The sequence below is a fragment of the Eublepharis macularius genome, chromosome 9 (genome assembly GCF_028583425.1).
Source record: "Eublepharis macularius isolate TG4126 chromosome 9, MPM_Emac_v1.0, whole genome shotgun sequence".
NCBI lineage: Eukaryota > Metazoa > Chordata > Lepidosauria > Squamata > Eublepharidae > Eublepharis > Eublepharis macularius.
In genome coordinates, this window is record NC_072798.1 from 77,397,905 (window position 1) to 77,420,694 (window position 22,790).

Sequence of the window (22,790 nt, forward strand, 5' to 3'; positions counted from 1 at the left end):
TATGTTTAGGTATGCAAAATCAAGTTTTGTAACTGCAGGCAGTAGGATGCGTTGGGATTTATCAAGCCTTGTAAACAGAACCTGATCGGCATTCTGCTTTTGCCAGGTCATCAACATAATGCTATGTTCCCCTTTTTGGACGTACGCCCCAGCTTCATTAAACTGATTTCAGATTATTCGAACTGAAAAATATACTAGGCTAGACTTGGATATGGTTGCCCATGGACCCAGCACAACCCTGAAAAATGTGCAGTTTAGCTTTCTGAAGTAATATGATACTGCCTTAAAATAGCAACAAAAGGTTAATCCATAGGTTAAATGACTATCAGTGTTAACAATATGGGTAAAGCTGGCTTTTTCTCTCAATCTCACCTAATTACCTTCCTTACTCCAGCCTCTGTTGAACATGCTTTTTGTTCATGCAGGTCCCATAATTCCCAACATAACCTTTTTGATGGTCAAAGCTGGTTGAATTCAATGCTATATCAACGATGAAGTTCAAATGCAATCAGTTCTAAGCAAAGGCATATCTTAAATTCTTTTGTTTATTTTTCTATGACAGCTGCACGTATTCCCCCAATCGTTTCTGTTGACAAGCAATACTGATTTTTTTAGAACTAGGCTGAAGAGCAATGTAAATACATACCCCAGTTCTTAGCACCAAAATAATGTAAAACAAAACCCAGGAACGCAACCTTTTCCATACTATAGTTCATCCCCCTCATCTGTACTAAAGCTACTTCTTCGGCTGCTCCCTTTGGATATGGCAGGAGATATGGAAGACAAGAGCGGATCTGTCCCAAACGGTGATATTGTATCATCCAATAAGATGTCGTCGATTTTTTGATCTTTTAACGCAGCACTGAATGACAAATCTGTAAAATGTGAGAGTGGATCGGAAAAGGCTGCAGGTGTATCTCCGAGGTCAGAATGGGTCACCGCGAGATGCTGAGAATAGTCAGTGGAATTGTCTTCTGGGTATGTGTGTTGTTGTTTCAGGACAGGGGATGCTAAGTTTACAGCACTGACTGAAGACAAAATTGGCAGGCCATGAGCTCGTGCTTGTATTTCTAGTTCCTGTGGTTTGAGACAAGAAGATTCAGACCATCATTCTAGAAAGCCATTTAATATTTTCAGTGCATGCTGTGTAAAAATGACAATGACGGGGAGAATGAACTATAAATTATATAAATAAATGATATCTTGATAACACATCAATAATAATTCTAAAACCAATTTTGATACCGTTCTGGACATATAATTACAATGATGTTGAGCGAAATGATGGTAAATGACAAAGTGAGTTCTAGTCACTGAAAGTTTATACTAGAAACAAACTTGTCAGTCTTTCAGGTGCCAGGATACATTTATTTACTAACATGGATACTCCATTGGAATATCTGACGCAGATTGCTTTGCTGCTTGTCTTTTGTTGTTGTTGCTGTTAAGGTCTAGAAAGTTTTGAGTCTAGTAGCACCTTAAAGACCAACAAGAACTTCAGGGTATTCGCCTTTGGGAGTCAAAGGTCCCTTCATCAGATTCGTTAAGGTCACAAGAGCCCCCCCCCCCAAATCCCTCAATATTTCCATCAGACCCATTTGTTGTTACCTGGAGCACTGGGGGCATTTTACATTGGATATTCACTGTTAGCAGGGCTTTTTTTCTGGGAAAAGAGGTGGTGGAACTCAGTGGGTTGCCCTCGGAGAAAATGGTCACATGGCTGGTGGCCCCGCCCCCTGATCTCCAGACAGAGGGGAGTTTAGATTGCCCTCCGTGCCGCTGAGCGGCGTGGAATGCAATCTAAACTTCCCTCTGTCTGGAGATCAGGGGGCGGGGCCACCAGCCATGTGACCATTTTCAAGAGGTTCCGGAACTCTGTTCCCCCGCGTTCCCCCTGAAAAAAAGCCCTGACTATTACATTATGAATTTAGCTCAACTAGTGTTATGTACTGTTAAATCCTATTAGCTCGATTAGAAATGTACAGTGTAATTCTAAACAAAGTCACATCCTGCTAAGCCCATTGATTTAAATGGGCTTAGAATGATTTAATTTTGGTTAGGGTTGCCTTGTTAACCACATATATAAATTTCAGCCTCAGTCAACTGGTCTCAAGAATGTCAACCTTTGGCAGGGTTCTGCATTATCGGCACAGCCAACTGAAATTAGGGTGTAGCCAGTTTGGTGTAGTGGTTAAAAGCGGGGCTCTAATCTGGAGAGCCGGGTTTGATTTCCCACTCCTCCGCTTGAAGCCAGCTGGGTGACCTTGAGTCAGTCAGCTCTTCCAGAGCTCTCTCAGCCCCACCCACCTCCACAGGGTGTTTTCTTGTGGGGATAATAACATACTTTGTAAACCGCTCTGAGTGGGCATTAAGTTGTCCTGAAGGGTGATATGTAAATTGAATGCTATTATTATTGTTATTAGTAGGTATTTGGGAGTCATATTAATTTTAATCAATTGATCAACATTTCAGTTTGAGAGCTGTTCACCAACTGCAATAAGCACAGTTGAATGTTCAACAACCAGTTACGTGTATATGAATTGTTTCCATATACTAATCGTACACAGAATATAGTATTACACATACAAGATTACATATTAATGCTTTCCCACAACTACCCTGTCTGACCCCCACTTCTGTCACCAATGCTGTCTCTCTGCCTCTGTTTGCTACATTCTTTAAGTACAGAAAACATTAAGTCTGCACAATTCATGACTTAAATCTGCAAGCTGTATCCCTGTGTTCTGCTTGACTCTATGACCATTAACATCAAAGGCTGGCAAATGGCAAAGGTTGCATATGAATCCATTCACACATGTTCATTCTTATTCCATTTCATAAGAAGTGTAGGTTTCCCCCCCCCCCCATTCTTCCTCCCAAACCTGCCAAACTCTAGTTGTTAAAATTTGGTTAACTATCAAAAAGGTGCATTGAAATGGTGTGAACTTTTTATTTAAAAAAAGAAACCCATTGCATTCTTGGCCCATCATGCCTGCCAAGAACATGATGCCTGGTGTTTGTTAATAGAAAAGTCATGCGCAATGTGCATATCAAGAATAATTGACCCATGTACATTTTGAGCTTGCCACAGGAGATTTGTAGTTATTTTTAAGGGAAGACCTATTCAGAACCACGTGATTCTTGTCCTGTATTATGAAAAAGATCTGTTCCGATTAGCCACCTGTACCAAGACCCTATAGCATATGAATCAACATACACAGAAAAGCTTGTAGAAGTTGCTACTGCCCAAGTACAACATTGCTCAAAATGGTGTTCATTTACATTTAGAGCAAAAACATCAAGGTGATCCAGTGAGGGGATCAAATTACGTGTAAATAAAAAGTTCAGTAGTAGTAAGTCTGAATACTTGTCATGTTAATTTCAAAATTCTCCGCATCTTTGACATGAATGAAAGAGTAGGGCTCCAAAATACTTAACTTTGACTAGATAGTGCCCTGTATTAGAAACTGCAAAGTGATAAGAAAATTCTGCAGGCTTGTCTACTGGCTAATTATCTACCAAAATTCAGGGATTCAGACCAGATACCTTACCCAATTAAATATGGTGTAAATCATGTCTGCTCCGTTACAGTAAGCGGAGAGAAAACGATGTGTGATTTAATTTAATGTGGCACAACATACCCATGGTAACACAATGTCATGGATATTTTTCAATGTGTAAAATCATAACTTGGAATCTTCACTGCCCAAATACTGCTTTTGACGAACAAATAAATCCTTCTTCCTACAATATACTCGAAAGCTGCATGTGATCACATTTTTAAAAGTGCATTACCTTGCAGAATACACTTAGTAGCCTTGCTATTTTACTGCCATTATAATGCAATAAATATGAAGGTGTAAGGATACCGAAAAATTAACCCGTTAATGCAAAAGTTATTTCAGAAGAGGTGACAAAACAGAAAATGTTGCTGTATAAAATGTGATGATAGACAAGCATTGCCCTGAATGAACACATTCCTACACAAACCTGAATGCGTAGTAAAAGTCGCCTGTTAGCCTGCTCTAATTTCTTCTGTCTATGTTCTAATTCTCTGGCTCTTTGTTGTTCTTTTTGTAGCCACTTGATATACTCCACTGATGCTTTTAAAATAGTTCCTTTGTTCCAGCGCATATCACTGCAGAAAGTAGAGATAACCTTTTCACAATTGTGCATGTCAGCAAAATTCATAAGAACGTACAAAATCTTTTACATTAATATGAAATAATGATTTACATGACCATTATTCAGTCTTAGATATTATTGCTTCTGAATGGGAATTTTAATAGAATAGTTAAGAAGCCCTTATATAGTAAAATTAATCCCAGAATGAAAATAAGTGTCAAAAGAAAGTAATAAAGTGACTTTTTGTGGGAGAGCTAAATGCAATATCATGATTCTACCATTACAGTTTTTATATTTTTAGTGAAAATTGCTTTTATTATTAACTCTAAGATTAAAATCTATGTGCAGTATTTCTGCATTAATGAACTAGGAAACATACATTACTGAGAATTTAAGCCTAAATTTTTAAAGATCATTTCAAATATACTTCGCTTTTTACCAGACTTTCTAATGAGGATGCTTTTATGCTTATTAGAGAAAAAAAATCTTACTTAATTTTGAACCTCACTGATAAAGATACACAGAAACCAGAGTTTTGCAACCATTCCGTGTGTTATTATAAAACCTCTAGGAGAGAGCAGCACTAAAAGAAATCCTCATTTTAGTTATGCAATGTGCCTGTCTATTGTCTTTGTGCACATTACATCAACGGCAAATATCGGAGCCTGAGCCTTTTCCATCAAGCTCCCACTCAGTGGAATGGGCTCCCTGAAAAGGTGAGGACAACTCCCTTCATTGAGATCTTCAGGAGGCACCTCAAGACTTGCTGGTTTGCTAGGGCTTTGCCCCAGCACCCCAAATATGACACAAGGCAATAAAGACAGCCACAAATTATGTGGGTTTCTTTATTAACCCTTAACTTTAAACTGCTGGTCTCCATTGAACACTTAGAACGCTGGTAGAGATCGCTCCAGAGGAGATGGATTCTCTCACATCCCTTCACCACCTCTGGCATCTCCTCTTCTGGAGCCATTGCCCTACTGAGGCTCGGTTAGTTCAAAGTTTTAAGCAGCAAGGGAAGCAGGGTAAAAGCTCTGGAAGGGGAGACAGTCCTGCATGCCAGAAGCGGCAACGGGGAATAAAAGAATCTGCCCCCTCTGAAGTGATCTCTGCAGGCTCTGCCTTTTAAAACTACGCTTCCAGGCTAACATTGCATCTCTTGACATTTGCACCCCGGCATCTCATGTAGAGAGAATCTAAGTTTTGCTGGATCTGTATTGCAATGGATAGAAGGCCATTCATGTTTAATTTATAGTGTAATATTTTTCAGGATTTCTAAAGTAATCTGAACAAAATCTTGTTCAGGATTTAGGGATGATTTTTGCATTATAGGAACAGGCACTTCCAGAGGCCGTATCAGCAGCATCACTAACAGAATGGAGATTAGCTTATTTTAGGCTAATATGGTCAAATAAGTGAAAAATGTTATTCTTTAGAAAGGCCAACTAAGATGGCATTGATGATTTCTTTCAAAGTGGCTTGCATTTCTGCTAGTCTTGAACAGCTTTCAATATTGTTATAAAAATCCTTAATTCAGTCAAACACTTATTAGCTCTTGGGGAGAAAAAAAAGTTTGAAGTGTCAACAGATATGTCATCCAAAACATCAAGGAAGACTCTGCAAATGACTAAATGCAAAGTACAGTATTCCAGTTACGTGGACATGTCAGTCATAAATGACCCATACTATTTAAGCTCTATGATGCAGTGTTGCAGAGATAAAAGCCTAGACAGTAGACATGGGCACGAATGGACAAAAAACTAACCAGGAGGTTCAAGGTTCATATAGTTTCACGAACGATGAACCACGAGCTTTCATGAATTTGCCCTGGTTCCCGAACCAGTTTATGTGGTTCGTGAAAATTTCACTTCAGGGGCAGCAGAAGGTCTGCAGAATAAGGGTGTGAGCTTCCGGTTTCCCCCTTTAAAATGCCAGCTGCTTTTTAGCTGATGGGAGGGGAATCCCCATCAGCTGAAAAAAGCTGCCGGCTGTTCTGCTTCCCATGTTTGCAGAAGTTTGCTTATTCCCTGCTGGCTTTAAAAGCCAAGAAAGGGCTAAGTGGCTGGTTTTCCCTTCCTCCTTTGGGGTATGCACACCTCGCTCTTTTTCCCCCCCAAAGCAAGAAAGTGTAGCAATGTTGTAACATTGTAGCATTGCAACATTGTAACATTGCTGCGCTTTCCTCCTGGCTTTAAAAGCCAGGAAAGGATTAAATAGCTGCTTTTCCCTCCCTCCAAGGCATATTACAGGCTTTGCAAAGAGAAAAAAAAAACAGCAGCTTCCCTGCCACTTTGTTTCCAAAGGGCTATGCAAAACACTTGGGGGGGGGGTTCTCTAAAGTTCATCCCGGTTCGTCAGAAATGGGTTCTGATGAACCGCTGGTTTGTGAACCAAGAACCAGCCAGGTTCGTGATGAATTCTGGTTCGTGTTTCAGTTCGTGCTCATCTCTACTAGACAGTAATTAATAAAGCCAACAGTTAATATTTATGCTTTTAAATCACAGTGTTTACTGCAATTATGCCAATCTCCATGCAGGGAATCAAAGCTTATTTTTGTAGTGCATGCATTTCTATCCCTAACACTTTTTCAAAATCTAGATAGCTGATACGCAGAAACAGTTTCTGTGCTACCCTGTGCAAGGCAGTGTGAGGGCATTCATTTTACTGTAATTCCTATCCTTTGTAATCCCATTAAACCAGATCACTAGTAGTGAGGGGCAAACTCCCCCCATCCTGATTCAGTTTTTGGAATTTGGTTTTTATGAGCTTTCACAGAGAAGTAGATGCTTTTATTATAAAGGCATCTAATTAGTACATAAGATGGCAGCTTTACCGTAGAAAAGTAATTAGGATCACCCTAAAATTATATCAAGAATGCCAAAAGGAAGGCACCCTATGGAACCCCACAGGATAGTTCCCATTCAGAGATCAGCTACCTCCAGAATGGGAACTATCTTGTGGGGTTCCACAGGGCGCAATCCTATCTCCCATGTTATTCAACCTCTATGTAAAACCTTTAGGAGAACTCATTCGCAGCTATGGAGTTGGATGTCATCAATATGCAGACGACACCCAGCTCTATATCTCGCTATCCAGGTCCCCGCAGGATACAGTAGAAATCTTAGATCATTGCCTGACAGCCATGTTGAAATGGCTGAAAAATAACAAATTGAAATTAAACGCAGACAAGACCAAAGTGATGCTTGCTGGGAAGTCAGATATCCTGAAAGCTATTGTACTCCCCACTTTCGATGAAGTTTGTCTGACCCTTGTAGAGTCAGTTAAGAGCCTAGGGGTTATACTGGATTCAGCTCTACTACTAGAAAAACAAGTTAAGGCAGCTGCAAAAAATGCTTTCTTCAGTCTCACTCTAGCCTGGAAGATGGCTTCTTATCTTGACACAGCCAACCTGGCTGCCTGGATCCATGCTATGGTAACATCAAAACTTGACTAGTGTAACGCATTATTTATTGGTCTTCCATCTAAGTTAACTAGGAGGCTCCAATTGGTGCAAAATGCTGCAACTCAACTGTTAGCAGGAGCAAGCATGAACATCACTCACATTCTACAGTCACTCCATTGGCTACCTATCAGCTACTGTGCTCAATTCAAGGTACTGGTTATTACATACAAAGCTCTTCATGGCCTTGGCCTGACATACCTACGGGACCACCTTCCTCCCTATGTCCCTCCATGGCAGCTTTGCTCATCCAAACAGGGTCTCTTGCAGGTGCCAGTTTGCACATGGGAAAATCAACTGCAGCCTGTGCATGGGCCTTTTTTGTGGTGGCCCCTACCCTATGGAACAGCCTGCCTGAGGAGGTCAGAAGAGCTCCCACATTCTTGGCTTTCCACAAACAATGCAAAACTGAATTATTCAATTAGGCTTTTTTACTCAGATAGGTCAGTATTGTAGGGAGGGGGTCTCGCCAATGAGCTGGGAACCATGGGCTCCACCATTATGTTGTTTTACATATTATCTGTTGCTTTGAATATGTACTTGTATATACTGCTTGTGCTTCATGTTGTGTAATGTCAATCCTAGAATGGATTATGTTCTCTTTCAGAAATCCTTCAACCCCGTATTGGATCCTTGCTAATGCTATGTCTCTGTAAATTTGTATTCATCTACCCTATGACATTGTTTATGGAAATGTCCTTGATACTGTATGGAAATGCCTACCCTTGTCCTTGCTACTGATTGTACTGATCTCATACTATGTAATCCGCCTTGAGTCTCAGTGAGAAAGGCTGACTATAAATGACATAAATAAAAATAAATAAAATAAAATACATAGAATATATAAAGGGCTTCATTCTAATTGCAGTTCATGTGGGTGCTTTCCTGCACTTGGTCCAACAAAGTCAAGGACTGGATATCTTCTTTGTTTCCAGGATTTAGCAGCTTCCTTCTCACACTTTTTGAAGGCTTCTGCCTTCCATCCCAATTGGGGTGAGTGTGGCTCGGAATATGGCAAGTTCTCTACCACACAACTTTAATGTTTAGTATGTCTTATCACTGAGACCAGTAGAATTATGTGGAGTAATAGTCACCACATATCAACAGAGATAAACTTAGAGAATTACCTCTAGAGGCCTGCTAGAAGAAAAACCAACATGAAACCAGAATATCCAGTTCAAACCTGACATCTGACAAATCAGTTTTATCCTTTTCCTCTTTTCTTGTGTTTTAGTTGTAGAAATAAAGACAGGAATGACAGTTGAACTCACGGATCATTAGACTTTGGGATAAGTGTTCCAAGCTCCTTGATCCGATAATTAATGTTGTACCTCCTTCTTCTTTCAACTATGAAAACAAGAGGTGGTGATAACAACGAAATGTAATTATATTTGAAGATATTGGAAAAGTTTGGGGATATATTATTTCAAAGCAGCTTTCTTTTTTTCAAACATCCCCAGAAAATCACCTCATCTAAAAATTCTTTAGTAGAAAGAACAGGTCCTGTCACATAGCTTCTCAGAGAAATGTGATGATGCCAAAAACAACAACAACAGTTTTTAGACAAGGGATAGTGGACTAATTTTGTAATGTTTCAAAAAGGTTACTGCAGCTTTTGGGGGGCTCTCTCAAGTTCTGATTCTTATGTACCCACTCACCTGATTCAGACAGAGGAAGTAGGCTGGGGCATGCATGCCCAGAGCTGCCAGGCTTGCATGGCCAGCCACCCTAGCCGCTATGGCCCTGGGCTCACCATGAGTCAAGATGTGGTGGATATGGATCTGGGTGAATGAACACTGGTGTGCCACAAGTTGATGCATCTAAGTTGGGTGGGGACAAGAAGCTTGAATATCCCCAGATCCACTCTGATTACAACTTTGAACTCACAGGTTGTCTGCCTTAGGTTAGGCAAGTCATAGCTTCTCAGTCTCAGGCACCTCAAATAAAATAAGCCCAATCTACTGCACAAGATTGTCGTGAGGATTACCAGATCCTGTATCCAACCACACCATGAAGAAAAATTAAGTTCTCTTTTCTTAAGAGGGGGCAGCAGTGATCCCCCTCTTTTGCTGCAGCCTACGCAGCCCCCCAAGTTTTGTTCCTATGGATTAGTGGACCCTAGTGGGGATAAACTTGCCATCCCCTCACCCCCACCTGCCACTCCCAACCTTACTCACCTGGCCAGTGGGGGGGGGAGAGACATGTGCTCCTGCACTCCCCCTTCACAGAGAAATCCTCATGTGCATAGAAACAGAGTTGAAAGAAAACCACCTCTTGGAGGCAGTTTTCACCCAGCTTATCTTCAGTGTGCACCACAACCTTCCTTCTTCCTGTTGGAAAATGAGCACAATGGAGGAGGAAGGAGTTGCTCTCCCTCCTCCATCTTGTTCATTTTTCATTGGGATGAAGGAAGGCATTGCGGTGCATGCATGTGCACAGGAGGTTAGTACCCTGCTGCCCCCCCAGCCTCCGACACCCCCACTTGGGACCCTGGGACCCTTGGCAACCCTAACTGGGGATTTGAAACGGGAGCGGGAAATTGGTAGAAATTGGTGCAACCTTATAGATGAGTCCTGGAATTTTTTAAACAAAAAAAGCACTGTAGATACTTATTATACTTATGCTAAATATGAATAATCTGAAGGTATGGAACTAAAAGCATTGCTGTCTAAAACATTTCTATGCCCCTTTTCCAGCAAAAATCCACAAAGCAGCTTTCATTGAAATCAAAAACTTTATATGAAACAGCAAAAAGCAATATAATAAGTCACAACATCAAAACATCAAAAAACAGATAAAATCAGAATATTAGTAAAACTTGCCGTAATAAGCAAGCCATAAATCAGTTCATAAAAGCCCTTGAACATTAGAACGTTTTAAGTGAGCACCTAAATGAGATTAACCATGCCATCCTAAGAACACACTCTTCAGAGAAAGCCTCATCGAATAGATTGCAGTGGGATTTTGAATAGATGGGTTGTGCTGTAAACCACAAACCTGTCTTGTCTTATTGATTCTACTGAAAACACTCTTTCTCCAGTCATCACTTGCCTGATCTCATATAGAGAGAGAACTCGGAGCAGGAGTTTTGTTGCAGTTCTCAAAGATCAGGCAGGTTTATAGAGAAGAAATTGTCATGGCCTCTGTGTTTTTTCATGTTAGGAAAATTATTCTATGAAGCACGAAAGAGAAAATGAGCCTATCTATCCATTATCTTCCAGACTGAAATATTTAAGCTCTCAGCTTGCAAACCTCAGTATTTATTATAAGCTTCCATTTATTATTTTAAAAATTACAGTACAAAAAAGGTTAGAAACGAATTGCACCCTGGCCTCACAGGAAGAGGCATAGATGCATTTATTTGATTTAGGAAACTGTAACTGTAAGATGTGGCTTTATTTTAATTTTGTCCACATTTTTAATTTACCTGTCCTCATTACAATGGCCTATCCTAACTAGAGATCTTACAGCAGCAATCACGCGTCATGATTACAGTTATATGCAAGGGGGGGGGGGGGGGAAGAGAATTTGAAAAGAATATTGCTAAAGACTTTCAGACAATAAAGATCTCTGCAAATAAATGAGAAGTAGCTAATCAGCCAAGAAAGTGGCTGGATTGTCAGATGACAGAGAAATAAAAGAATTGCTAAAAGAGGATAGGGAGACTAAGCAAAACTGAACACATTCTTTGAATAAGTCTTCACTGTTTTGAACAGATACCCAGACATGGACCTCTGTTCAAAGAACACATATAAAAAACTAAGTCAAATGCAGATAAAACATTCAATACCTGAGTTAGCAGTAGCAATCCTAATCCTTAAAGAACTCACATGTAAAATTGCTGATTTGCCCCACATTATATATTTTGACTTCTACAAGCCTGAACTAGAATTGATTCTATTTAATTTAATCATAAATGGACTAGACTCAGTGATGAGCTGTGATCTGGCCATGTTTGCATACGATAGCAAATTATTCAGGATAGTGAAAATCCAAGCAGCTGTGAAAGAATCTGTCCAAAGTGGGTGTTATGTGCAATAATAAAATATATATGCATTGATAATGTCTGGTGGTGTTGAACATGGACAGAATGTATAAATACACTCTGAGTTGTACAAATAGGTTCTCAAAAAGTAGATGAAAAGAAGGCAAACATTCTATAGACATGCAAATAAAATTGTACATTTCATTTATGGATTTTTTCTGTGGGCAGCGGGGAGGCTGGTTGGTGATTGTATACATAGCTTCTTGTGATATATGTTCCCTGGAAAAGAAACATGCCAGCCTCTTTTCAATAGGAACAAACGTCTTATTCTTGTAGAGCTCTTAACAACAATAATCGATAACAAAAGTGTAGAATATACTCACTGAGATTATGGTTATCCTTTTTTTGCCTCTCCTTGGCCATTGCTCGTGTATCTGTTTCTGACAGAAATTAAACACTATTTAAACATTCTTTGGTTAAAGTTCCAGAAATTTCCATGTGTTACCATGATCCCATTTCATTACATGGAAGCTTTCAGGAAAGGCTTTATTTCTAGATACTCCCTGATCGATAAAGGATCATTTTGCCACGCCCTTGCAGTTTCCTAACTTTGATCTTTACAGCTGTTTTCAGTTGACGGTTTTGGAGGGAGGATTGTAACTATGGCCTTGCATTTTTAATTTTGGAAACTGAAAAAGATAACTTCAGCATTTAACAATTTTCTAATTTTCTGTACTTTACTCTGGAGAGGAAAATGAATTGAATTAAAGTGAATTGGAGTTCCGTATCCCATCATGCAAAAGATAATCAAATTTCTGAAATACTTGCATGAGAGGAGATAACCCCTCTTTGTTCCATTAGAATTATACTGATACACTGTACACGATTGTTAGAATTCATTGGATTAACTGAATGTAACTTTTAATGTTAATCCATTAATACGGATATTTTCCTTGAATAGCTGGATTGTGATCTTTAAAGAAAGCAAATTGTGGCAACCTAGAAGAAATTTAATAGATGATAATGTATTTATACCATTGATCAGAAACCAAAAATATGTATAAATCAGCTGTTTCATAAAATAATTAGACTTTTTAGTAGTGTGATATTCAGAAAAATCACTATTCAGGAATTTTGCATATAGAGAACAGTACTCAAGTATCTCTCACTGTAGGGGATATTGTAAAGAAGGTAATGAAGTCATCTCCAGTTTCACCAAGATGGAATGTCCAGTATAATGTCTGATGCTTGAGATACGGTAGAGTTCTCTTTCTGCACAACTTCTAAGCAGTGATCTTTTTTGAACATCATGCTGCTAAAAAGGTAATTGTTCAAGGAAAGACAGTTAATTTCATTCATATTTTGATATCTATTTAAGGCTATAAATAAACTAAACCCTAAAATCAATATGTGTTTAAAATGCCCAGCAGTTTGGTCTGAAATCACCTAATATCCATCTATCGAAATGAGTCAGTCTTTGCCCAGCTACAGGATAATGCTAAGCAGAATTATAGCCTTCGAAAGCTATTTACTTCAATGGACTTAGCAGTAGCATGTAGTGCTTAGGATTGCATTATTAGCATCTGAATGGGAAACAACCCATGTTCTAAGCCACTTGGAGGAAGGGCAAAATATAAACACAATAGTATTAACAGAAGCCCAGAAAGTGTTGCCATGAACCTATTTTATTTCATGGAAGCTTTCAGGAAAGGCTTTATTTCTGGGTGCTTCCCGACTGATAAAGGATCACTTTGCCACACCCTTGCAGTTTGCTATCATTGATACTTACAGCTCTGTGCTTATTTTCAGCTCTGAAACAGCAGCTCAAAAAATAATGATTTTATGACATTAGACCCATAACCTGGCTCATGCTTTCATGGACTACCAGGAGAAAAGGCTGTGTTGCTGGGGAACAGTCAATTCAGGGGCACACTCAAAATCATTTCTAGCATGTTAATCCTTAGTTTACTTCTACTGTTCACATGTACGATTTTTGAAGTGAACCTGTAGGGTTTTGTAAGTGAAGCAGACCCAGCTGGTTGAAGGGGGGGGGGGCATTTCCACCTGTTCCATGCCTGATCATGGCCAGGTGAAGGGGGGGCAGGAATGGCAACCTGCTCCACACCTGATTCTGGCAGGGTGAAGGGAGGCGGCCATTGCCACTTGCTCTGTGCCTAATCCAGGCTGGATGAAGGGGGCAGGCATTGCCTTCTGCTCCGCATCTCATCCTGGAGGAAGAGAAGATGGGGAGGGGGCATTGCCACCTGATCCCAGCTGGGTGAAGGCAGTGGGCCACCAGTTCCACTCCTGATCCCAGCTGGTTGAAGGTGTGTGTGTGGGGGGGGTTATCGTTCCCTGCTCCGTGCATGATCCCAGCTGGGTAAAGTTTGGGGGGCAGGCATTACCACCTGCTCTGCACTAGATCCCAGCTAGGTGAAGGCTGCAGGCAGGCATTACTACCTGCTCCACTTCTGATTTCAGCTGGGTGAAGGGGGGCTAGCATTGCCACCTTCTCCATATCTGATCCCAGCTGGGTGAAGGTGGCGGTGGGCATTGCCACCTACTCTGCTCCTGATCCCAGTTGGGTGATGGCAGGGATGGGCATTGCCAACTGTTCCATTCCTGATCCCAGCTGGCTGAAGGTGGGGGGTGGATATCATTCCCTGCTCCACACCTGATCCCAGCAGGGTGAAGGCTGGGGGCAGGTATCGCCACCTTCTCCATGCCTAATTCCAGCTGGCTGAAGGTGTCAGGTGGGCATTGCCACCTGCTCTGCTCCTGATCCTAGCTGTATGAAGGGGGTGCTGGCATTGCCATCTGCTCTGCTCCTGATCCCAGCTGGGTGAAGGCGGGACATGAGCATAGTGGGCATAGCCCCCTTCTCCATGCCTGATCCCAGCTGGGTGAAGACAGAGGGTGGGAATTGCCACCTGCTCTGCGCCTGATCCCAACTTAGTGAATGCTGTGGGTGAGCATTGCCACCTGCTTCATTCCTGATCCCAGTTGGGTGAAGTTGGGGGGCTGGCATTGCCACCTGCTCCGCCATACTTAAATTTCACTCACCAATAACATAAATTAGAAAAACAAACCTAGAAACTATGGGTTGGATCCTATGGTAAATCTCCACCAATGAAAGGGATTTTCACCAGAAGAATAGGGCTTTCTGACCTCTGCTTTCTGGCTGCATCCCAAAATGATCCCCAAAATGTTGTTCCCAGGCAACAAGGATCCCTAAGAAGAGCATGAGAGGGGAACCAGTGTGCGGTTTGCATTGGAAGAGGGTAATTGGAAAAATTCAAAACCCTTTCACTACCAGAAACCTTCCACAGGATCTAACCTATTAAAATCAATTATAATATACAAAACATTTCAAAAGCCATCAGTTGTATTCATTAAAACTACCATCAGCAAAATTAAAATTAAAGCCACAAAGGGAAAAAACAGGATTGATGAAAATAAAACCCCAGGGTTTTTACTGGGCGGAGTGAGATAGATCAGGCCCTTAAGTGTATAGGGGGAAAGCCATTTAGAGATTTAAGGGTCAAAAAGAATTAAATACCTCAAAATGTGGCTGTAAAATAGAGGAATTCATCAAACATTGCAGCTAGTTAGTATTATACAGACCAAACAGGCAGATGTTCTAAAGTGTGGCAGAAATGATTTGATGTGCATTCACTGCATTTCAAAGTCATTGTTTTCTGGATCAAGCCTGGGTATTCAAACTGCTTCCACCACTCTTGGAACACAGGCCTGCATTTGCTTTTAAATATATCACAACCATTCCATTGTAATGTTCTTGAAAAGCAAGTACAACGATTCTCAAAATGATTGCATGATGCCAACATCTATTACCTGTGATTTCCGTTTTCACAGGCAAATTAGATGGACAGGAAGCATTGGTGAGACCCATATTTGCAGCTGGCATTCCTTGGTCGCTGTTGTATATATCCAGAATGCTACCTGAAAGCTACAAGAACAGGAAAATATAAGGAGAGATGAGCAAAGAGAGAGAGACAAAAATTAGAGGGCAAAAGAAACAGAATTAATTCATGATTGGTAAGGTGAACAGCATATGTAGGCACTTAAGAGCAAAATTCCTGTTCAGATGCGTATTCATGACTTAATTGCAGCAGGAGCAGCAAATATGCATCTAAAGACAGACTTTGCCCTTATCTTGTATAAAATAAAATTAAATGTTAAGGGTCAAAGATTGCCATTGTTCCATATGCAAAAACTTGAGCAAGGCTGATGTGAGTTTCATATGCAGAATGATGCCTGGTTATGGCTCCTGATGTCTGATTTTGAATTAATGCCATAGCATATTTTCCAATAACAGGATTACTGCAACTACACTTGAAATATGAATCAAGTTGAAAGGGAAAATAACCTTGCAGGTCTTACCTGAGACCCAAGTGAATTCTTAACTGCCTCTTTCTTGTTTATGCTTCATACATTTTAAAAAGAAGAGAAGCAATGATTCCAAATATTTTAAAATGGGTCTGGACAAAGCATTGTAGCATGAGCTACATAAGGTATCAAGATAGCAAAGAGTCCAGTAGCACCTTTAAGATTAACCAACTTTATTGTAACATAAGCTTTCAAGAGCCACAGCTCTCTTAGTCAGATGCATAGAGGGTATGAAGAAACTGACCAGAGAGATATAGGTGGTGAGAAGGGGGGGAGAGGGTGCAGGGAGTCAGGGTCATGGAAATAAATTCATGAAAGTGGTGGAATTCACAATCCAGACTGGGTGTGCCCCCTCCCTTCCATTGCAGAATCTGAATAGAATGCCTGAAGGCAGTTTCTTTTGGTAATGAGATAACCATTCATAATGTCTATTCAATCCAAGCCTGACTGAGTCAAATTTACATATGAATTCCAATTGAGCAGCTTCCCGTTGGATTTTGTTTTTGAAATAGAAATCTTTCAAACCACCAACTACCTTCTCATGGTGTTCGGGAGGGGGCTGTCCCCTAGGAGCAGGATTTCAGGGACATTTTAGCCTGTGGGGTGGGGGAGCAAGTCCAACTTTATAGACAGAAATCCTCTCTATCAGGGGAAATTTTATCTTCTGGATCCAACCCACAGAATTTATATTCATTCATTCTAGAGCATATTGTGAAATCTTTAAAGCCTCAAAACAGTTACTGATAAAACTGGTATCATATAATAATAACAACAACAATAACAACATTTTGATTTATACACCAACTTTCAGGACAACATCATAACAACAACAATAACAACATTTGATTTATATACCACCTTTCAGGACAGCTTACTGCCCACTCAGAGCTGTTTACAAAGTATGTTATTATTATATCCACAACAATCACCCTATGAGGTGGGTAGAGCTGAGAGAGCTCCAGAGAGCTGTGACTGACCCAAGGTCACTCAGCTCACTTCAAGCAGAGGAGTGGGAGAATCAAACCCAGATCTACAGATAAGAATCCTGATGCTCTTGAGATGGGCACGAACTGCATTACGAACTTCAAAAACCCACTAAATTGGCGATCGCGTGATCGCGATCCAGCGGTTTGAGATTGTCCTCGCCAATGAGCCTGCGTTCAGAAGAAGCCTGGTTCGGTGTGTTCTGCTGAGGTTAGGGAAGCCAGACAGTCAGGCACCAACAATCAATTCCCCTGGCAACGGAGCCAGGGGAATGCCTGAACTCTGTCTGTGCTCCTGTCACCCTGGAAACCCGAATGGAAGCCCAGCTTACCTTGATCGGCAGGTCTTCCTTCCAACCATGGAGCTGCAAAGTGGTTACAAGTTGGGAGAAGACACCCAGGGGAGAGAGGGGGAAGGGGGTGTTCTGTAGCCATGGGCACTCCAATCTCATCCCTGCAAACCCTGATAGGCAGCTCTGACGGCCAAACACAGACATCCTGCATTGCTCAATGGGACCTGTGCTTATAAATAGCCCTGGGCTCCCAGGCTGGGTTTCCCTTTAAGTGAGCAGTGAAGTGGGACAGAGCTCTTGCTTGCCACTTGCTAGCCTTTGGGGAGAGAGACTGAGAGTATAATTGAGCTTGGATTTTTGTGGGAGTTTCCTGGGGGCCTTGGATTGGAGAGGGTATAACTCCAAGATCCCTTTTGCAATCTTGTCCAAACTTGGATGATGGCTGTAGGAGAGCCTGCAAAACACTCCCTGAGAATATGGGCTCTCTAAGTGCCACAGGGGCCATTCCGCACCCCATGAACCGTGAACCGGTTTGGCAATGGAAAATGTTCGTTGCAATTCGCGATCTCGGGATCGGCGGCCGCATCAAACCACGAACTGCGGATTCATTAATTTTTTTTGGTTCGTGCCCATGTCTACTTTTAACCACTACACCAAACTGGCTCTCATATAGTTTGGCTCATACTGAAAGAAAGACTATAAATCACAACAGTCTGTTATTTGGCCACCATCAATGTGCATTTCTGATATTCAATATGGTTCCATCAATCTATGACAGTGTTTCCCAACAAATGAAAACATTTATAGAACAGAAAAAGTTTATGGCAGGGAATGCAATTCAATTGCTGTTGAATTACTGTTAAGAAAATGTATTTGTAAAGAGCTTTTCTATAGATATAAATGAAGTCCTCTTACACAACCTTAATAACCACGATATCTTGAGGGATATTTGGAATTTTTCATAGTATTTCAAATTTTTTATGTATGTATTCCACAGTTTCTCATGAAACCCCTGACAACATCCTGCAGGGGCATAGGTTTTTCTGCTTCAAGTCCGGGATGCCAACCATCTTAGTGGAATGATAAGTTGTGTGCCCCCAGATACCCTCAATACATCACCGGTCCTTCACAATCTACATCAGAAGCAATGTAGTGTAGAGGTTAGTTGTTAGACTAGCGGCCAGGCTACTGTCTAGTAGAGATGGGCATAAACCAAAATATGAACCAAAGTTCATCATGAACTGGGCCGTTTTTTGGTTCGCGAACCAGCAGTTCATTGGAGCTCATTTCTGACGAACCATGACAAACTGCTATGATTTTTAGAGCAGTTCATTTGGTTCATTTTTTGGTTCGTCACCGTAGGCAGACTGGCGCCGATCAATCTGTTACCTAGGGAACAGAAGGGATGGGCTTTTTGCAGACCTTCTGCAGCCCTGGAGGTAATGTACATATGAACCAAACAAACTGGGTCATGAAGAACCGGGCAAGTTCATGGGGGGTTGTGTTTTGTGGTTCGTGAACACGATGAACCATGAACCACAATAAACCACCATTTTCCTGGTTCGTGCCTATCTCTAATGAGAGACTAGATGGCCATCTGACTGCAATGCTGATTCTGTGAACTTAGGCAGACCATGAGAGGGAGGGCAGGAAGGGTTACATCAGTGCTTATTCTCGTGGCCCTTCTTACATGCCTAGGATAATGCTGATCACTACCTTGGGGTCAGGTAGCAATTTTCCCCAGGCCAGTTTGGCTAGGGATCCTGATGGTGTTTTGCCATCTTCTGGGCATGGAGCAAAGGTTAGTTGGAGTGAGGGGGGAGGTAGTTGTGAATTTCCTGCATTGTGCAGGGGGTTGGACTAGATGACTTTAGAGGTACCTTCCAACCCTATGATTCTCTCATTCTGTGATTCTACTATTACTCTGTTTTCTGTCTCTAAACTTTCTCAATGTATACCAAAAGTTGAAATATTTACACAGAATAGGAAAGTGGCATTTCTGTTAAATTCTGAAGTTTTTCAGTTGACCTTGGGCCAGTCTCTACTTCTTAGCCTAACTCACTCCACAGAATGGATGTGTGAAAAACAAGAGGTGGGGAATGAGAGGTTTGATCTCCTGAGCTACTTGGGGGACTTCTAATAAGTAAACAGACAATGCTATCCTTAAGAATAGAATATGGAATAAAACTTCTATGCTACCAGTTCATAAACTGCAGTGCAGACAAATACCATCAACACTATACTTTAAAATAAAATATGAATGCCAATTCGAACCCCTATATGTCTCTATATTGTCACTTTCAGAACATTCACTTATATGTTTTATATCTTAATGGAGATAGATTGTAAAGGATGTTCAGAATTCAGTTCTATATCACTCAAGAACAAGCTATAGTTAATATATAGGATTTGAAAGCTATGCTCATTTACACCAGAAGTACCATTATTTCACTCCTGAATAGTAAGCCAAAATGTATTTTTGTGCTCATAATTTTCTTTAAAAAAAAAAAAACCCTTTGTTCTGCCTCCTTTCCACTCAGTCCTTAACTGAACGATGACAATTGAATTTAGATGTACATTGGAGACCACTCTGGCTTGATACTTGTATAAAATGAAAAAAAGATACCGAAACAATAAAAAAACTATATGAGATTTATGATCTTCTTAGTTACTTAGATTCCATACTTAATGCCTCTGAGAACAATAACAATTCAATAACAATCATGTTTTTATACAAGTCAATCCCATTGGCCTAGTGGGGAAATTATAGTTATTAATGCAAGTCTTTTTACACAGAAGCAGAGCACGCACAAAGGCATTTGTTTAACCAAATAAGAAAACTCTCTGTAGTGTGTGTCAAACTGCAATTTGGTAAATCTGTTTCTCTCCCCCCCAACCACCCAATCTTCTGGCGCAGCAAGTCTTCCCTTTTCTTTGCTTGTTATGTGCTGCTGCTGAACATTAAATGTGTACAAGGCAAAGAAAGTTCTAACTCAATACACAAGAGCTAGAATAAATTAATTTTTTTCTCTTGCACCCTCTTCTAACAACATCATCATTACAGCTGTCATGGAGACCGAATCATACAAAGGTAGGCACGGGAACTGAGGAGAGGGCTACATACCTGTGGTAGCTTACGCTACAGCAATAGTGTTCAATTACTTTAATGATTACCCACAGGCCTTGAGCAATGCCGCACAAAATACAACAACAAACAATTTTTGGGGGGTACATACTACACATTTATTAAATTAAATAGACTGGGGAAATGAAGAGTTGACAATGCAAGAGACAAAACATAACCTCTATACATTAAAAAAAGTCTTCAGAATTATTAGAGTAAAACTTGGTACCAATAGCATGCATCAAACAGTTGGTAAGTATCTAACTAGACAAAAATATCCCGGGATTTAGCCATCCACAGAACATTGGCATGACCGAAGCTAGTGCTAACAACTTTCAGCAAATACTAGAGTTCCACAGCAGCTTCTGGGCTACAGAGAGATGCTAGTCTGTTGAAATATGCTATTCTGTTAAGAGGAGCATATATAAAACAGATATGACAAACTGTGTGAGACACAGCATTTAGTTTGTGACAGACTTGCACATTTCAGCTGTGCACATCAGCAACTTGCACCTCAGTCATTCACAAATATTTGAAAGGTAATTCTAACTGATATCCATGGAAATTTTCCAAGTATTTGCTTTCCCTTTACATTCTTTAGACGGGATTTCAGGCAGCAACCCGGCAGAGACAGGAATATACGTATGGCCATACTTGGCTTTACTCTCTTTACTTTTCAGGTCAAAGAAAATATAGTACTAAGTGATGCCAGCTGTTAATTTCATAAAAGATCATGTTCTGTCATTTTCTTTATTATATTAGAATACTTTAATTGGGAATTAACTATCCATTTACTACTCACAATCCACAAAAGTTTTCTGATTTTATTATCTAAAAATGCAACTTAGAAAGATAATTGAACTTTCCTGGTCTTACACAGGTATTCTATCTCCCTGAAGCTAGATTTAGTTTAACATTCCCATGTCTAAAGTTTAGATGGGTAGCCGTACTGGTCTGCAGAAGAACCACAGGATTTTAATCCAGTGGCACCATAGAGACCAACAAGATTTTCAGAGTGTAAGCATTCAAGAGTTCAAAATACAAAAAATGCCCAAAATACATAAGCCTGGCAACCCAGGATGTCCTATTGTCTCAGGCATAAGGACAATAACTGTTGAGGTGTCCGGATACATGAACTCCATTCTAAGACTCTATGCCACCAATGCCCCCAGTTATATGCGAGACACGACAGACTACAAGATACCACTATTTTGGCAACCATGGATGTTGAATCTCTAAACACCAGCATCTTCCACAAAGATGGACTACAAGCCGTTAGGAACACCATCACTGACAATGCCACAGCTGACCTTGCTACCAAGCTTTGTCCTCTCTTGCAATTACTTCAGATTCGGTGAAGATTTATTCCTTCAAATCAACAGCACAGCTATGGTTGCTCACATGGTACCACAACAATGTTTTCATGGCTGACTTGGAACAGCGCTTTCTCAGCTCCTACCTGCTAACACTCCTCCTGTATCCAAGATTTATTGATGACATTTTCATCATCTGGAAAAGAAGTACTAAAGGAATTCCACCATGCCTTCAGCAACTTCCACCCCAACATCAACTTGACCATGAATCAATCTGTACAGGAAGTATATTTTCTAGATATAGCTGTACAAATACATGATGTATCCTTAAGAACCACCTTATACCGGAAGCCTACCAATTGGCAAACATCTACGTGCTTCCAATCACCATCCCAAACACACCATTGTTGACCTAAAAGTGGCTGACCTTAAACAGAGAAACTTCAAGGGGAGATTACAATGTGAGATTGCTGAAATAGAGTTTGTTCACAAATTCAGAATAATGGGTCCCCTGGGGCTGAACAGAGCCTTAGAATTCTTATCTCACTAGATGCCAATCTGTAATCATGCTGCATTATACCTTTACATCCTGATGCCCTGCCTTGCAACACCTTGCCCACCTTTTGCTGGGATATAAATACTCAGGGATCTCCATTCCTGAAGAAGGGAGTTTACATTCTGAAAATCTTGTTTTTCTGTAAGGTGTCACTGAATTAGAGAATCCTGAATATGATCCAGAACCCTGGATCAAGGCCTCTGGATAAATCTGGGTTAATTCCAGCCAAACCAAACTGAAGCAAGAAGAACCAAAGTGAATCAAGGGAACCAACATCAAACCTGAGAATCATGTCAAAGCAGAAATCCAGAGAATCATGTCAAAGCAGAAAGCAAACTACAGTAAGGGACATTGTTGCAACTTAGCCCAGCTGAACCAGGGTTACTCAAAGAAGCCAGACGGACAAAGAGACTCCTGCATGGATTGGTCACTCTCTTCCCATTTCCTACCAGGACCCTTCCTCCTGCCTCTGCCTCACTCCCCCTCACTCCTCCACCCTCCCCTCTTGGAAAAATATGGGAGATGCCAGGAGAAACAGCCAGCC

General features: G+C 40.8%; 1 protein-coding gene across 2 annotated transcripts in view; it reads right to left on the reverse strand.

Moving 5' to 3' along the window:
* Nucleotides 1-669: 669 nt before the first annotated feature.
* The window catches only part of TFEC (transcription factor EC), a 49,806-nt gene continuing 27,685 nt past the window's right edge, over nucleotides 670-22,790 (reverse strand). Inside the window, exons 4-9 of one of the 2 annotated variants that reach the window (XM_054988729.1) lie at nucleotides 21,971-21,994; nucleotides 15,423-15,537; nucleotides 11,954-12,010; nucleotides 8,857-8,932; nucleotides 3,991-4,138; nucleotides 670-1,077 (exon numbers count right to left, since the gene is read on the reverse strand). In XM_054988729.1, coding sequence (XP_054844704.1) covers nucleotides 706-1,077; nucleotides 3,991-4,138; nucleotides 8,857-8,932; nucleotides 11,954-12,010; nucleotides 15,423-15,537; nucleotides 21,971-21,994 — 792 coding nt within the window. In that variant the 3' untranslated portion in view covers nucleotides 670-705. The remainder of the gene's footprint in view (nucleotides 1,078-3,990; nucleotides 4,139-8,856; nucleotides 8,933-11,953; nucleotides 12,011-15,422; nucleotides 15,538-21,970; nucleotides 21,995-22,790) is intronic. The other variant, XM_054988730.1, reaches the window with a different exon arrangement.